Source organism: Lepus europaeus, chromosome 7, assembly GCF_033115175.1.
Source record: "Lepus europaeus isolate LE1 chromosome 7, mLepTim1.pri, whole genome shotgun sequence".
NCBI lineage: Eukaryota > Metazoa > Chordata > Mammalia > Lagomorpha > Leporidae > Lepus > Lepus europaeus.
In genome coordinates this window covers 60,393,088-60,411,145 of record NC_084833.1, presented here as the reverse complement: position 1 = coordinate 60,411,145, position 18,058 = coordinate 60,393,088, and the positions used below count along the sequence as shown (strand labels likewise).

At 38.5% G+C, this 18,058-nt stretch overlaps 2 protein-coding genes across 2 annotated transcripts; both read left to right on the top strand.

Moving 5' to 3' along the window:
* Positions 1–3,264: 3,264 nt before the first annotated feature.
* Positions 3,265–4,212, top strand: LOC133764529 (olfactory receptor 51L1). The gene has a single exon (XM_062198203.1). The coding sequence runs from the start codon at positions 3,265–3,267 to the stop codon at positions 4,210–4,212; it is 948 nt and encodes a 315-aa protein (XP_062054187.1).
* An 8,648-nt stretch (positions 4,213–12,860) lies between these two features.
* On the top strand, positions 12,861–13,802 carry LOC133764528 (olfactory receptor 51G2-like). Its single transcript, XM_062198202.1, has one exon. The coding sequence runs from the start codon at positions 12,861–12,863 to the stop codon at positions 13,800–13,802; it is 942 nt and encodes a 313-aa protein (XP_062054186.1).
* The last annotated feature ends 4,256 nt before the right edge of the window (positions 13,803–18,058 follow it).

Below are 18,058 nucleotides of genomic sequence, written 5' to 3'. Positions count from 1 at the left end.
CAATCTGTACACAGAGAACTAAGACCAGGGAGAAAAATAACTCTAAGAAAAATGTCAACCCACTTTATTTCCTGCAACTTATTGAGAATTGAGAAAGTATTGTTTATACCAGAGTAGATAGAATTAAAGAAAAAAACATAGAATGGATTTCTTGGCATGAGATAAAAGAAATAATTTCTCTGCTCTGGCCACAATATTGTGTGTGTGTGTATGTTTTTGAGGTTTACTTTAAATATTTGAAAGTCAGAGTTACACAGAGAAAAGGAGAGAGATCTTTCATCTGCTTGTTTACTCCCCAGAAGGCCATAATGGCCGAGATCGAGCCAAGCCAAAGCCAGGAGCAGAAGCTTATTTCAGATCTCCCACATGGGTGGTGGAGCCCAAAACTTGGGCTGTCTTTCATGGCTTTTCTCAGGCCATTAGCAGGGAACTGGCTAGGAAGTGGAGCAACTGGGTTTGAACCATCACCCATATGGGATGCTGACATTGCAGGAGGTTTAACCCACTATGCTACGACTCAGCCCCAAGGGTACATGTTCCATACAGTTCAACATTGATGCCTAAAATGTTTTGATGAGCTTATCTGTACAACAGGAAGTAATATAAAATTTTCTGAATGAGAAAGATAAAAAATAAAATCAGTTATGGACTTTAATAGATGTTTGAAAACTAGTGAGAAAAAGGTGGTTTATAAATGAAAAATGGAGATGGTGGGTTATTTCCTTCTTTTCCTGATAGTTTAGAGTCTTAAGTGAAGTCTTCTTTGGAATTATAGGCTATGTAGCCTGAAAACTTTCAGCCATCACTTTAGTAGAAGAACCAGTCAAGAGGGAATAAGAGTAAAAACTCATTATGAAACTCAAGGGAGATAATAAAGGGTCACTGCTAGGTGGTTGGATCTCATGGTCAGGCAGCCACATTTGGGAGATCTTTTACTTGAGTTCAGGGCTGAATCCTCTTCCAGATTCTCCAGAGTTCAGAGACTGCATAAGGGCCTACTGGGAGGGCTGAGCAAGATGCTGAGCCGTTGCTATGGAGATGTCTGAGGTCTATGAGGTCCCACCTCTTAAGGACAAAGTGAAGAACACTCCCCCAGACAGTTAACGGGATTGGACAGGGTTAACATCAGAAACCAAAAATGGAAATGACAGGGTCCCTCCTAGTGCTTAGCTGCCATACACAGTGCCATCAACCCAGGATGTAACACGGAAAACTTGTGGATGCAACCAGGGAGCAGAAACTATCATAATCAAGGCTACAGATGAAAAATGAAACCAGATTTTAGAATTATTTTTGAAACAGAAAGAATGAATTTGCTTGTTTCTAAGAGGCCCCATTTCTGAAATTATTAGGGGCTCACAGAAGTAGTTGCAAATGGATCTTAAAAGTGACCACTTTGGTGCCGGTTCAAGTCCCAGCTGCTCTGCTTCCAATCCAGCTCTCTGGTGTGGCCTGGGAAAACAGTGGAAGATGGCCCAAGTCCTTGGGCCCCTGCACCTACATGGGAGACCTGGAAGAAGTTCCTGGCTCCTGGCTTTTGGCTTCAGATCTGGGCAGCTCCGGCCTTGGCGGCCATCTGGGTGGTGAATCAGCAGATGGGAGAACTCTCTCTCTGCCTCTTCTTCTCTCTCTGACTCTCAAATAAATAAGTAAATCTTTAAAAAAAAATGACCGTTTAATACTTGAGTTGACTATTCCATTGTCTATTTCTCTTTTTTTTTCTAATTGGCATGTATGATTGAACCATTATTCTTTTTTAATGGCTTATTTATTTGAAAAACAGTTACAGAGTGAGTGAGAGATAGATAGATATCTTTTAAAAATATACTTCTTTAAAAGTGTTATAAAAATTAAAAAAGTTATAAGAATCATTTTGGGAAAATAAATCAATTAAGATATCAACACAAATAGAGTGAAATAATACCCATTTTATTTATTTAAGACATATGAAACAGATACTTGTGTTTAATATTGTTGTTTACATATTAATTACTTTGTCCTTTAGAAAAACTTTTATAGTTACATTGCGACCTTTTGCCCTAAAGATTTATTTTCAAAGTGTGAAAGGTCTGTATATATGTATATATGTATATATATAATTTATTTAAATGTGTATATAAGTATATATTCATATACACATATTTTATATGGGTATTTTAGAAGTTCATGGAAAACAGAATTAAAGAAAAGTTTAGGGAAAATGAATTTTTCCTAACAATTAAGGCATCCATATTGCATATTGGAATCTTTCAGTTTGATACCTGCTTCTAGTCCTGATTCTGCCTTCCTGCTAACACAGATCCTGAGAGGCAGTAGTGATGGTTCAAGTGATAGGGTTTCTGCCACCCCTGTGGGAGGCTTGGGCTGATTTCTGGCTCTCAGCTTGAGCCTCAGCTCAGCCCAGGCTATTGCCAGCACTGGGGTGTGAAACCACGAATAGAAGCATTTCTTTCTTTGTCTCTCTGTCTCTCTAGCTCTAGTTCTCTCTCAAGCAAAAAAAGTTCGTCTTGCACAAAAATTGTTGAAACCCATGCATAGTTTTCCTAATATGTGTTTTCCATGAACTTATGAAAATCCTTCATACTATAAAACTTGTATATGTGTGTCATGTATAACTTTTGTTTTTTTATCATGAGCATGAGCGGTTTGAGGTTAGGGGACTATTTGCTACAGTTAATAGCTAAAATAAAGCAAATGTCCTGAAATTATGTTTTTTTTTGTTGAACATATTTATTCATATAATAGGACATTCATCTTTTATCTTTAAAACATAAATGTTTAAATACCATAAACTATCAAATAAAATAAACTTTGAATGGAAATTAGGTTAATTTTTTAAAAATCAGTTAAATTTCACAGAAGCAGTAACTAATTCATTTAAGAACATTACTGCCAGGAAGTTTAGTCAAAGCTATAGGCATTTATTCTGACTTTTCTCTATTTTCATATTTATAATTTGTAGTAAATTTTTCTCTCTCTATTCCTGTGTTGCTTAAACTTTGCAGCGTGCTTGATGCAAACCCAACAAACTCCTGGTAAGAGGTGATCATAATTGTGCAGACTACATTTTTGCTACAGTTTGTTTCTCTTTAATATTGGAAAATGTTTCTTACACAGAGACCATGATATACCTTCATTATTCCTCTGTGAAATTAGAGGAAAGATATAGTTTGATTTGATTGCATCATCTATGCTCATAGAAATAATTTTGTAGGAATAACACACAGCATTTCTCAGCATATGCCACATTACTCGAGGATCACCATGGTGATGTGGAATAACAGCGATGCTATGGAAACCATCTTTATCCTGAAGGGTTTTCCTGGTCTGGAATATGTTTATTCTTGGCTCTCTATCCCATTCTGTCTTGCATATTTGGTAGCATTTATTGGTAATGTTACCATTCTCTCTGTCATTTGGGTAGAGTCCTCTCTCCAACAGCCCATGTATTACTTCCTTTCCATCTTGGCACTGACTGACCTGGGTATGTCCCTCTCTACACTTCCCACCGTACTTGTTGTATTATGGTTGGATGCTCGGGAGATCCAGGCAAGTGCTTGCTATGCTCAGCTGTTCTTTATCCACACATTCACATTCTTGGAGTCCTCAGTGCTGCTTGCCATGGCCTTTGACCGTTTTGTTGCTATCTGCCGTCCACTGCACTATGCCTCCATCCTCACCAACAGTGTGATTGGCAAGATTGGTTTGGCTTGCTTGCTACGAAGTATGGGAGTTGTACTGCCAACACCTTTGTTACTGAGACGCTATCACTACTGCCGCATCAACCACCTGTCCCATGCCTTCTGCCTGCACCAGGATGTTCTGAAACTCTCCTGTTCTGATGCCAGGATCAACAGCGTTTATGGACTGTGTGTAGTCATTGCCACACTAGGTGTGGATTCAGTCTTCATCCTTCTTTCCTATGTTCTGATTCTAAATGCTGTGCTGGGTATTGCATCCCGTGAAGAGCGGCTAAAGGCACTCAACACGTGTGTATCTCATATCTGTGTGGTGCTCATCTTCTTTGTGCCAGTCATTGGGGTGTCAGTGGTCCATCGTTTTGGGAAGCATTTGTCTCCTACAGTTCACATGCTCATGGCTGACATCTACTTGCTTCTTCCCCCAGTACTTAACCCCATTGTCTACAGTGTCCGGACAAAGCAGATTCGTCTAGGTATTCTCCGCAAATTTGGACAAGGAGAGAGGTTTTAGGTAATTTCTGTCCTTTAGTTTACCATTGAAAATCTTGGGGAATCCATTTTTGCATAGGAGAAGTAAAATACTTATATATTGATTATCTGGTTAAATTACTAATTCTTTTGCTTCCTCTTTAACTTTTATAAGATTCAAATTTCTTATGGTCAAATTGTAATAATAATAACAAAGATTTTATCAATTCCTGATATCTTTACAAGACAATGTATGTAACAGAATTTATTTTTGAAAACAGTGCAAATTTGTTAATAGTAGTTATTAATGATAGTAATAGTAATAATTTTACTTATGAAATGTAATCATGCATACACAGTTTCTCATATCAATAATAAAGATGGAAATACATCTTTCTCTCCTTCTCCTTCTAGAATAGCTTTGTCCATATTTGTTTTTCATCTCACAAAGTCAGAGAAAGTTTGGAAATGGAATTTCTATGTTGGTTTTGAACTAATCAATCCTAATTATTATTTGTAACATCATCATTGGGCAATGATGTGTCCTTCCCCCATCGCTGTCCTACATATACTCTCTCTGTCAATTTGCCGGTACATATTAAGGCCCATATATGAGTGTTGGCCAAGAAATTCTGCCAGTACATTTCTGAACCTCTGCACAATGGTGTAGAAACTCTATTGAGAACTATAGGACAGAATTCCACATCTCAGTCTGTGAATGGGTTGGGACTTGTGCAAAGTTTCCATTCTCATAGTTTGGTACTATTTCCTCTTGTTTTATATGTCTGTGTGGATCTTTAGTATTTTGTCCTTATCAATTTGTCTATTTTTGATATACAATTACCTCTTCATTTTTCACTGAGCTGATCCACATGTATGATTTTGAATGATATTATTTCATGCACATTCACTTTCTTCTCAGCTTTATTGCCAACTTTTTTGTATTCTTTTATGTTTTTTGAAAGAGTTACACAGAGAAGAACGGACATACAGAGAGAAAGATAATTTTGCCTAGAGTCTGTTTCCCAGAGATACCTGGTAGATTGGTTCCTAGAAAACCTATGACACAGAGGAGAGATAAAACAAATTCTCAAAAGCATTATTTTTCAGGTATATGGAATAGGATGAGAACTTGAGAGGAGACATCTGTAATTTTTAACTCCCTAAGTTTTAAGTAGAGTATAAAATGTATATGAGCCTATGACACTGGAGATGATATTATAAGATATATAGTAAAATATCTTTTACACTTTATGTATCCTCTTATTGGTTTCTTTATTCCATTTTATTTGAAAGGCAGACACACACTCACACACACATACACATACACACACACACATATTTGCAACACCAGGGCCAACCAGAAGTCAGGAGCTAGGAACTCAATCTGTTTCTTTCATGTGGTTTTCAGGAACCCAAATAATTGAGCCATCACCTACTGCCACCCAGAATACACATTGGCAGGAAGTTGGAATTGGAAATAGAGCCGGAATTAGAACCTGAGTGCTCCAGTAGGGGAAGTGGTATCTTAATCGCTGCACCAAATGCTTGCCTTTCTAAATGACATCTTTGATGACCAGAAATGTTCTTAATATAATTAAGTTGAATTTATAATTCTTTAAAACTTATTTTTATTTACTGTAAAGCAATATTTGTCTACTACAGCTATCATTCATATTTCAAACAGAAGACAAAAAAAATCACAGTGACTTGAATCAAGTTAGTTAATACCTGTACAAATAATTATTAACTTTGTCAAGGCATTAATTTTAAAGGACAAAGATAATGCTGAATAATACCACAGAGCTAAAGGAGAACATTTAAGGAAGGAGCAAATTTGAGAGCTTGGATGGGGGAGGTCCTCCTAGAGCCCAAGGTGTAGATTTCTTTGGAGAATGTGTGGCTTCAGTACACATTAGATGTCATCCTTGAGATGACAGAAGTTTGGCTCAATTATCTTGGGCAAGAAGTAAAGACCCCTTTGCAATGTAAAGGAGTTAATACAGGCAGACTGAGATACCTTGTCAGGGCTGGGAAAGAGTCACTCTCCCATAGGTATAGGCTGGCTGAAGCTGCTGGTAGGAAATCATTTCTGGGTTTGGCAAGCAATTCATACCACTTTAAAGTGCATAGGTGGGAAGGAAATGAGAGCGCAGAGAGGTTAGGGCTAGAAAGCTAACCACCGAAATAACTGCAAGATTCAGTGAGAGTCTAGCCATAGAAGTAATGCTGAAATTTGGTAAGATGAGTGTCACTGAATATCTCCCACACATACCTCAGTAACCTACTTGGTAGGGCAAGAAGAATCAACTAGAATTACAAATGTACTTCCCACCAGTGTCCCTGCAGCATCCTCTACTGGCCACACTAATGATATGCTATCTGAAAGGGAAAAGTGTTTTGAGTGCCGCTGCATTATTGCAGAACAAGCCATGAAGGCTATGTTTGAGGCTGGGGGAAATGAATATATAATTAACACAATTATTGATATTGTCAAAGATATTCTTCTGTGTAAATTTTCAAAATTTTATGGGATTACTTTTTGTATTTGGATATATAACACATGAATTTAATTTTGCAAATAGGAGATCAGAGCAAGGCATATAATTTGATGTATATATATATATATGTATATCTCAAAACGATTTACTGAGCAAAGCATTATCATTTTGCCACAGTGCTGCCTTTGTCATATAATATAAATGTATATGTATTAGTTATTTCTGATCTTTGTATTGTTTCACTGAAAAATATTTTCAATTCATGTACTAATCCAATGTTGTCATTAATTACTGTGTTTTTTGTCAAGTTAAGCTTAGCAAACAGGTTTTTTGTATTTTAAGCAGTCTTAACCATTTTTTTGTGTTAATATATTAAAGTTTCTATTAGGTGTACAAACTTCTAAAAATCCAGAGTTTGCTTTAGAGACTATTTGCAATGATTAACCATTCTTACAATATGGCATCTTCTATAAACAGTGCATCTCTTGATTGGCTTGTCTTCAATTTCATTCAGTAATCTTTGAAATTTTCAGTGTGATAGTCTTGTACATATTTCATTAAATCTCCCCTGAGGGCTGGAGCTATGGTTTGAAGGGGTGAGCCACCATCTTCGATGCCAGCAATCCATATGGGCACCAGTTCGAGTCCCGGCTGCTCCATTTCTGATTCAGCTCCCTGCTTATGTCAAGCTGACCTCACCAGGTTTCCTAAATTCCTATAAACTCAATTTCCTAATCCCATTAGCAGGTATTTCCTATGTATCTCATTCATTAGCTCTAGGTTAAAGTCTAATTATCTTGTTTGCAGACAGGCAATTTTTCTATCTAGATTCCCATTAGATATAGTCCCCACATGGCCTGAACTTGTGTAGATAAGTTTCAGCATGTCTCTGGTATCACCTATCTTCCTTGTTAAATTCCCTCTTTTGGGTCACTTCCATCTGGTCCTTCCTATGTAGTACATACCTCAAAGGAGTTTTACTGGGGAGAATTTTATTCCCCCACTACGTTCTCTTAATGTCTCTGTTACATTCTGATTGTTTAAAGCAGCTGAGTTTTTCTTTTTTTTTCCTTTTTTTCTGAGTTTTTATTAAGAATTATGTTTTTTATGTATACTTATTCTAAAACATTTGAGTAATAACTGTATTAGTGATCAAATCTGGTCTATATTTAAGCAATGTTTCCAAATACGTGTATTCTTACCTTCAAATTTATAGAAGGCATTGGACCTTTTAAAAATGTTTTCCTAAGTTGTTATTTAACAGTTAAAATTGCTTGGTAATTTTTCATTTGATATTAAATTGACAGCAATCTGGAAATCCTGACTTGTTCCTTCATTTCTCTATTGTCTTCAAGATGGGAAACTGACTCTATACTGAAGGACTCTCCAGGATGTACAGTTTGATCGTTAGACCTTATAAAAGGGATGGCTAATATTTTTTCTGTAATAAAATTGTAGACGAAATGAGAGCTTAAATTGTCATTTCACATCCAGATTTACTTTGCCATGGGTACAGTAAATAAGCAAAACTTCCCTTTCAGACCAAATGAAGGTAGAGAAAATTTTAAAATGAGGACAGAGCTTTCCTCATGGACATTGTCTACCTCATAGAAAAACCTCTATCAGAACATGCCTGTGACTATAGACCTCTAGTTTAGGCTACCAAAGATTAGGGACAGAGCGCCCCTTGACTTGCTTCCTCTTAAAGGTTTCTTCTGGTCTGATTTAACAAAAACCAGGAGGAAGAGAAAGCTGGGCAGCAGAAGCAGTGTAAAGACAAGTGGTAGGCCAATTAATGGCTGCTTTACACAGTGACCTGCCATCAAGGAGACCTAACAGGCCAGTCCACTGCGTCCATTTTTGAGGTGGGAAATCAGGGGCTTCAACAGGAAGTAAGTTTATGAAGAGCCCTGGCAGCTATGCCAGCCAAGAGTTGGGTCACGGGAAACAGAACTGCCCTTGCATTGAATGACACCCAGGTCAGATCCTAAGACCTTGTTGGTTCTACGCTGAAAAGCCCTTTGCTCTGCCCAGCTTCCAAAGTAACCACTGCTGCTGAGGGAAAGGCCAAATAGGGTCAACAACATTGTAGGCAGAACTGTAAATTTCCTGTTATAGATGCCACCTGCTTTTACCTGGTCAGTTCTTCTCTCAGGCCATCCAGGTAATGGAAGTCAACAGGGTGCCTTCCCCAAGGAGGTTCTCACCTCCCTTATGATGTACCCCATGTGAAGAGATAGATAGGCCTGGACCTCACAGCTGGCAAGGCCTTAAACCCACCTGATTACTATCAAGCCCCTTCTGTCAGTTTCCATTTACCTCTCAATTGGAAAACTTACTTATGGTATGGACAGCACCTTTCTTAGGTCCTCTAATAATGACTATATTCTTTGTTATAGACCCTGTTTAGCCTTGATAATTTGACTTCGTTTTTTCTGATTTGTGTACCTTTTTGTTCTTCCTCTTGCTTAATGGCTCTAGCTTATTTGTCCAAAACTATACTGAATAAAAATGGCAATATTAGAATCCATGTTTGGTTCTTGGTCTTAGTGGGAATGCTTCCAGAATTTCCCCAATCAATGTGATGTTATCACATTGGGCTTATCACATATATTCTTTGTTTCTGTGTTGGGATATGTTCCTTTTATAATTTGTCTAAGTGTTTTTTTAATCACGCAGAGATGTGTTTTATCAAATGTTTTCTCTGCATCTATTGAGATAATCATATGATTTTGTCCTTATTTCCATTTTTGTAATGTATCATATTTATTGATTTGCATATGTTAAACCATGTATGTTAAGCCTGCAGTAGGTTAACTATATTATGCAGGCTTCCTCATTGCTTAATTTCTCTTAAATGTTAAAATATTAATGGCATTATTGATGCTTACATGAAACATTAAATTGTGAAGTTTCATCTAAACAATTGAGTAAGAATTGATTAATTGTGGTGTTTTTGGCCATTTTTTTTTGCCAGTAATTCTATGAAAATACTGAATTACTATAAATTTAGGAAAATTTTCTAAAAACAATGTAAACATGTTAAACATTTTTGATTAAGAAAATATCATAAAGCCAAATATTAGAAAAGCATACATTTGATGGATCAACAAAAAGAATGTATTCTTTGAGGCAGATATGACATCCCTAAAAACCAAAATGAAGTCATTTTCTCTTGAATTAAGGTTTTATTGGAAATCACTTGAATTACTCTAGCACTGCAAAGAATGAAAACAGCATGATGGATCCGAGAGATAGCTATATTGTTACCAGTGATATATCAATTAGTTACACAGTGAGTTAAGAAACAAAGAAAAAAAGAAACAGCAGCAATGACAAATTTGAAATGAATTTTACTGTGGCAAAAGATAAACAGCAATAGAGAAGAAAAACCTGAATAATTTAGGAGGAAGATCAGGTACCTTTTATAATTGTACTTTATAGATTTTTATTTCTTTACTAAATAGGACACAGGAGGTGCAAGTACTTGGGCCATCCTCCACTGTTTTCCCAGGCACATTAGCAGGGAGCTGGATTAGAAATGGGGCAGCTGGGACTCGAATCGGCACCTATATGGGCTGCCAGCACTGCAGGCTGGGGCATTAACAAGCTGAGCCACAGCACCGACCCCATGGACTTTCGCTACTTACGTTTGCCACTAGAAGCACTGATTTTGAGTGCTGAGTTTATATTTTATGCACATTATTTTAAACCCTTTACAGTAATTTGATAATGCATATTTCACAATTCATATAATATAGTTGCAGAATTGTGGTCTAAAAAAGGCACTAATTTTCTCAGCATCAGTTGGTAACTGCTGTGCCTATACATAATTCTGAGTGACTAAGCTCATTGCTTTGTCCCCATTAGATGATCCCAGAACACTTCTCAACTGCTATCTCCTGTGCTCGAGCAAGAGAAATAACTTCAGAAGCTTTGATATCATTTGTCCTCCCTAGTGGTTGTCTTAAGAGAAAATGTGGTCCCAGGGGAATAGAGTAGTCAAGAGAGGCCAACATGTTAGAGCAGTTAAAGCACAGAAATGCAGCGCTGCCAAAGCACCCAGCTGGATATAGTCAAGGATGCTGAAAGTAATAGAAACCCTGCCTTGCCTCTGTAGTCACTGAAGAAGGGACTGATGCCTTGCTAAGGACATCTATGTGTCCTTGAGGAACTGTCTGCCTTAGGATACACTGCATATTTTATTCTCTTATGCCCATCTTCAGTGGCTTTTTTTACCTACAAGAAATCCCTAAGCTTGACATCCTGGAGATCCAGACAACTTGCACCACAGTGATTGGCTGTCTGCATCTGAGGGCTCAGGCATACCTGAAGGGAGCATTTGAGGTGAGAAGAAGGGGTAAGAGGTTAGTAATTAGATAATTGCAGAATCCAGGTAGTGCAAAGAATGTCAAGAGCTAGGACTGTTGACTCACGTGAAAACTGCTGTGGGGTAGGTCAGAGGTACGGATCGCCATTCCCCTAAAATGAACAGACGTCATCCTCACAAGCTTCACAGGAGACCTCTGGGTTGGAATAGCCTTTTTTTTTTTTTTTTGACAGGCAGAGTGGACAGTGAGAGAGAGAGACAGAGAGAAAGGTCTTCCTTTGTTGTTGGTTCACCCTCCAATGGCTGCTGCGGCTGGCGCGCTGTGGCCAGTGTACTGTGCTGATCGGAAGCCAGGAGCCAGGTGCTTCTCCTGGTCTCCCATGCGGGTGCAGGACTTGGGCCATCCTCCACTGCACTCCCAGGCCACAGCAGAGAGCCGGACAGGAAGAGGAGCAACTGGGACAGAATCTGGCACCCTGATCAGGACTAGAACCCCGTGTGCCGGCACAGCAGACAGAGGATTAGCCTATTGAGCCGCTGCACTGGCCTGGGATAGCCTTGTAAACTCACCTCCAGGCCCCAACAGAACAAAAATATACAGGATCATTGACCTTATAACATATATTTTTAAAATTTTTCTCACTCAACATCTGATGATACACATTGTTTACGTTATATTTTTCTTCCTAGATGGCTTTTATAACCTATCTATTCTCCATAATGCATACTATCAGATTTCACTTTCAACTACTTTGTAATCATTTCAGTAGATTCCTGAAGACATTCCTTGTTTTCTCTCCTGCCAATATTCAGACCAATTTTAACATTGATCCTAGTTTGACACTGATATAATATAACTTAATGAAGTTATCTATTTTCATTACAATTACAGCATCGTGTGCTCTATGCCCAAGGTCTTCATTTCTACACACAATTTCCTTCAGAAATTCTGGTCCATTTCGGTCTAATCTTAGCTCCAAACTCTAGTTTCACTTTATTATATTTGCTTATACTTGTAATACAGCAGTCTCCCACCCACCCATGCTTTCACTTTCACTGTTTCAGTTACCTGTGGCCAACTTCAGTTCAAAAATAGTTGGTGGAAAATTTCAAAAATAAACATTTCATAAGACTTACGTAACGTTTATTATAGTACTTGAACATTATTAGACTTGTTTTACTTTATTATTAGTTATTGTTGTTAATCTCTTCCTGTGCTTAGTTTATAAAGTAAACCTTATCATAAGTAGATCTGTATAGGAAAAAACAGTGTGTGTGGTTTCAAGTGTCCACTGAACGCCTTGAAGCATATCTCCTGGGTGCAAGTGAGGGCTGTTCTGTACTCTCTAACACCTTTCTGTATTTACATGGGTGTCAATCAGTGCAGGATACACATCAAAATCATTTGATCCCATTTAACCCACAGTTTTCATTTGAGATCTGATTCAAGATTCACTTGCAGTGAATCTTCCTAATCTCCCTGTATCAAATCAGTTTCCTCTTCTCTGTTTTATGCCTTCTTGTATTTTTATATCACTTTTAAAGTATCAATCTAAGAACTTTCCTATAGCTCACTGGCTTGTGAGTATTTGGAGTCATTTCTAATGCATTTCTCTATTCTTACAACTACTTAATTTCCTTTAATAAAATGTTCTTAGTGAATTTCCAATTAATAAGGGGCAAATTAATTGCTAAAATAAATCTGATGGTAATTAAATGTAATAAACAGATGGGTGATTAAAAGTCTAAAGGCAGAGCAGCATACATCAAAGCGTTGTTCCTGGTTATCATGTTGACTTTTGCCCTATTTTTCCATATTCTTGTCTCCCTATCTAGACTGAGAGCAGCACCATTAACACAATGTCTGTCTTCAATAATTCTGCCCTATACCCATGCTTCCTTCTGACTGGCTTCTCAGGCCTTGAAAGCAGATATGGCTTGATTTCTCTCCCCATCCTCTTGGTTTATGCCACCTCAATTGCAGGGAACATTACCATCCTCTACATTATCAGAACAGAGTCTTCTCTCCACCAACCAATGTACTACTTTCTGTCAATGCTGGCACTCACTGACCTGGGCCTATCTACCACTACCTTGCCTACTATGTTCAGGGTTTTCTGGTTCCATGCTCGGGAGATCCCCTTCAATGCTTGTTTGGTCCAGATGTACTTCATTCATGTTTTCTCAATAATTGAATCTGCTGTGCTATTGGCCATGGCCTTTGACCGCTTTGTAGCAATCCGAGAGCCCCTGCGCTATGCTGCCATTCTAACCAATAGTGTAATCATTGGCATTGGGTTGGCAATTACTGGCAGGGCTGTGGCTCTTGTCTTCCCAGCTTCCTTCCTCCTGAAGAGGCTTCAATATCGCGCCGTCAATGTCCTCTCCTACCCCTTTTGCCTGCATCAGGACCTCATAAAGACAACAGTGTCCAGCCGTCGGGTCAGCAGCATCTATGGCCTCATGGTGGTCATCTGCTCCATGGGACTTGATTCGGTGCTTCTCCTCCTCTCCTATCTCCTCATCCTAGGCACAGTGTTGAGTATAGCTTCCAAAGCAGAGAGAGTTAAAGCCCTCAATACTTGTATCTCTCACATCTGTGCTGTACTCACCTTCTATACACCAATGATTGGGCTATCTATGATTCGTCGCTATGGGCAGAATGCTTCCCCTATCATCCATGTGCTCATGGCCAACATCTACTTGCTGGTTCCACCTCTGATGAACCCTATTGTCTACAGTGTGAAGACCAAGCAGATTCGTGACAGGCTCATCAAGAAATTTAATAAACACCAAGTTTAGGTGAAAGAGTAGCATGGGGCTTTCCCACCTCCCTCCCTCCACCTTACTCTCCACAGCCTTTGGTGACAGCTATTCAACTTTCAAGTTTCATGAGATTAACTGTTTCAGATTTCACATATAAGTGAGATCACAAAAGAGTTGTCTTTCTGGCCTCTCTTATTTTACTTAATATAGTGTCTTCCGGGTCCATCCATGTTGTCACAAATAATATGGTTTCTGTCTTTTTCATGATGGATTAGTATTTCATTGTGTATAAATACCGCATTTTGTTTACCCATACATCAATTAATTGACATTTATGCTGATTCCTTATTTTGGCTATTGTGAATAGTGCTGCAATTAGCATGGGATTGTAATTTACTGAACAAACTGAAATGCATTGTTAGTGTGAAACACACATTGTGTTAAAATAACATTTTGAAAATTTAAGAAATGTAATTTTCTTGAGAAACATATGATATGTGTATTTCTGTGCCTGGCCTATTTTTCTTAGCATAATGATCTAGAGTTTCATACATTAAGCTGGAAGTGCCAGTTTCACTAATTTTTATGGCTGAATAATATTCCACTATGTATATTTACAATACTTTTCTTATCCAGTCAACATCTTATGGATATCTATGGTGACAATACTGGCAAGAAAAATGTAAGAGGATTTGGGTTAATTCTGGCCATTAAAATATTTAAATTTTCCTACTTTTATGGGGGAACACACAAAAGAAAGGGCAGTGAATGTTCGGGAGCTGGTTTTGGCTAGAAAAAAAAAACTCTCCTAATTAAAATGTAGAAAATATAACAATATTTTAAGGCTGTGTGTCAACTCAATTTCCTATAGTGCAAGTGCTAATCTGTTGAATATGTTTCCAATGCAAACTCACAGGCATCAAGTGCTTCCACAAAGGACTTTTAGTGACTTAAAAGTTTCTACAAAGAGTGGCATAAATGTGGAGATCTTTAGACTTCTGAGACTATTTGGCCAAAGCTTGGGCATGCAGAGGGAATATTATCCCTCTCTTTTGTACCTGTGGTTCTGCCACCATTAGGGGACGATTATGTGTTTCAGTATTTCCATTGTAGAGGCTCTAATTCTGGGACAACATATATTTGGAATATATAGTGGTAATAAAATCCACACCTAATGTTTAAAGCAGACACAAGTAACGCATTATCATATTATTTCTCATTGAGCTTAGCAAGATTCAGAGGCAGACCTTCTCAAAATGGTACACCTGCCATTCGCCATCCACTACAGATACTAAACTTATAGATGAACCAGACTTTCCCTACTTTTCTCAAAAGTTGTAAGTGTGTGGATTTATTTGAAGGTCTCATGATTTGCATGCTTTCATAAATTGAACAGTCAGAGTATCCTCCTATTGGACTGTTCTCACCAACAGATGCCCACTCAATATCAGATTCACCTTTTGACTGTTTCTGTCCATATTGAAATCCATCTGTCTACTCTGGCTCATAAGGAATCAGTTGGTTTAATGTTCAGGACCTCTTGCTCCTAACCCAGGCAGATATGGATTTATGTCTTAACTTTTCCATGTACTGGTGGTCTTAGACAAATCACTCCCTGAGTGTTATTTTATTTATGTATAGAGGTTAAGATAATAGGAAGTTTCAACCTCATGTGACTCACCCTTATAAAAAATGTTATGTATGATATACCTAACAAACTATCTTGGCATTGGATCTATATTAATGTCAGTTAGAACAATTTGTTATTATTGTCCACGAGTTTTCCTCTTGCTGCTAATATTTGATTTCTACATAAAACACAGACATTTTACTAATAAAACTAATATGTAATTCATTATCCTAGAAAGGACCATGTGAACTGTGTTTCCACCTTGCAGTCTAAACTGAAACCAAGGACTTTACTCCAATTAGATTAGAAGCCTGAGTTTCAAAACATCTTTATTATATTCTAGGAATATCCTGCATATTTAGTTAGGGAATAATTGGTGAAACTTTCAGGATCTTTTGTGACATCCATTTAGAAATTAATATACAAATCACTTAAATGTTATCCTGGAGTATGGACTATGTAAGTTAGAATTGCTTAGATCAGAACATACTGTGGCTCTAACTAAAATTTATATGTTTTTGTCACTCGAACTGGGAAAGACACTGTCAGCTTTTTACAATCTGATCCCCGACACTGGTTAATGTCCAGATGGAAGAGGTAAGGGTATACTTAATTTGGATCCCAGAATGCAAAAATCATCTTCAAGGGCTTATGTCTGATAACATCCACAAAATGTTTCTTTCTTTCTTTTTTTTTTTTTTTTTTAGATTTTATTTATTTATTTGAGAGGAGAGTTACTGACAGAGGGAGAGATTGAGAGAAAGATATTTCATCTGCTGGTTCACTCCCCAAATAGCCACAACAGCCAAAGCTGGGCCGATCAGAAGCCAAGAGCCAGAATCTTCTTCTGGGTTGCCTACATGAGTACAGGGGCCTGAGCACTTGTGCCATCTTCCACTGATTTACCAGGCCATAGCAGAGAGCAGGACTGGAAGAGGTGCAGCCGTGACTTGAACTGGCGCCCATATAGGGTGCTGTCACTGCAGGTGGAGGCTTAGCCTACTACACCACAGGGCTGGCCCCAAGCTGTTTTCAATCATCACCAAAAACTACCACATTGGTCTTCTGATTCCAAGATTTTGGAAACTGATCACTCAGCTAGACCCATGTCTGCAGTAAAAAAGTACAGTACTCCATGTCTGGGTGCTCCCTCTTGCTGAAGTAAAGGGAGCCTGTCACTTTCGTTTGTGAAATGCCTGTGTGTGGTGTGACTGGGTGATGCACCCATGGAAATGCTCCTCAGTGTCCACTGTGCTGAACTGACCCGGTTGTATCAGACTTGTCATGCGAGACCCCCTCAAATGCAAAATACGGCCTGGACTTCTTTTCCAAAGGCAACCTTTTGTTTCCTCTTGTAGTGTTAGGCTGACCTTCCTGCGCAGAATCCCCTAATAGGAGGCATTCATGAAGAGGATGTGGCTCCTCTGAGATAATAAAAATTTTCTGTGTATTTTATATCTATCAATCTATTTATCTCTCTGTATTTTAAGTTAAGGATAAGTGTTTAGCAAAGCAGTTAGGATCATGCCTGATAATAATTTTTTTTAAATTTTCTTCCAGAAATATTTTAATAAAAATTTGGCCATTTCCAAGAAAAACCCACTGCATGCCCATCAATAAAAGAGAACCTTAACAAAATAGAAAATTTACCATATCATGCCTGATAATATTATAATGCATATCAGAGTACTTGGTTTGAGCTTCACCGCCGCTTCTTTTTTTTTTTAAAAATTTATTTATTATTTTTATTTGAAAGTCAGAGTTACACAGAGTTAGGCAGAGAGAGGTCTTCCATCTGATGGTTCACTCCCCAATTGGCCTCAACAGCCAGAGTTACACCGATCTGAAGCCAGGAGCCAGGAGCTTCCTCTGGGTCTCCCACATAGGTTCAGGGACCCAAGGACTTGGGCCATCTTCCACTGCTTTCCCAGGCCATAGCAGAGAGCTGGATCGGAAGTGGAACAGCCAGGGCTCGAACTGGTGCCTCAGGGCAGGGCATTAACCCATTCCACCACAGCGCCAGCCGCTATATAACTGCATTTTAAATTATGTGATATGGCCTGTGCCATGGCTCACTAGGCTAATCCTCCGCCTATGGCGCCGGCACTCCGGATTCTAGTCCCAGTTGGGGCGCTGGTTCTGTCCTGGTTGCTCCTCTTCCAGTCCAGCTCTCTGCTATGGCCCCGGAGTGCAGTGGAGGATTGCCCAGGTCCTTGAGCCCAGCACCCACATGGGAGACCAGGAGGAAGCACCTGGCTCCTGGCTTCAGATCGGAGCAGCGTGCTGGCTGCAACGCACCGGCTGTAGCGGCCACTTGGGGGATGAACCAATGGAAAAAAGAAGACCTTTCTCTCTGTCTCTCTCTCTCTCTCTCACTGTCTAACTCTGCCTGTCAAAAAAAAAAAAAAATGTGATATCATGTTGACCCCTACATTTTTCTGCATATTTTTTCATCTACTTTATGCTTGTTTCTACATTAAATCACAGAAGGAAATTAAGAGAATTTCCTTCAAATTAAACAGTTACATTCAAATTCTATTATATCATTATGATATTTCTTATGTAATATCTCAACATACTCATGAAGTCTGAACTACCTTGAACTAATTTCTAGCCATCACTACTACATTCCAGGGTATACATTATCAGGAAATTGGAATAG

Excerpts from the sequence above, each read along its gene's own strand:
- LOC133764529 (XM_062198203.1), top strand. The coding sequence starts at position 3,265 with ATGGTGATGTGGAATAACAGCGATGCTATGGAAACCATCTTTATCCTG.
- LOC133764528 (XM_062198202.1), top strand. The coding sequence starts at position 12,861 with ATGTCTGTCTTCAATAATTCTGCCCTATACCCATGCTTCCTTCTGACT.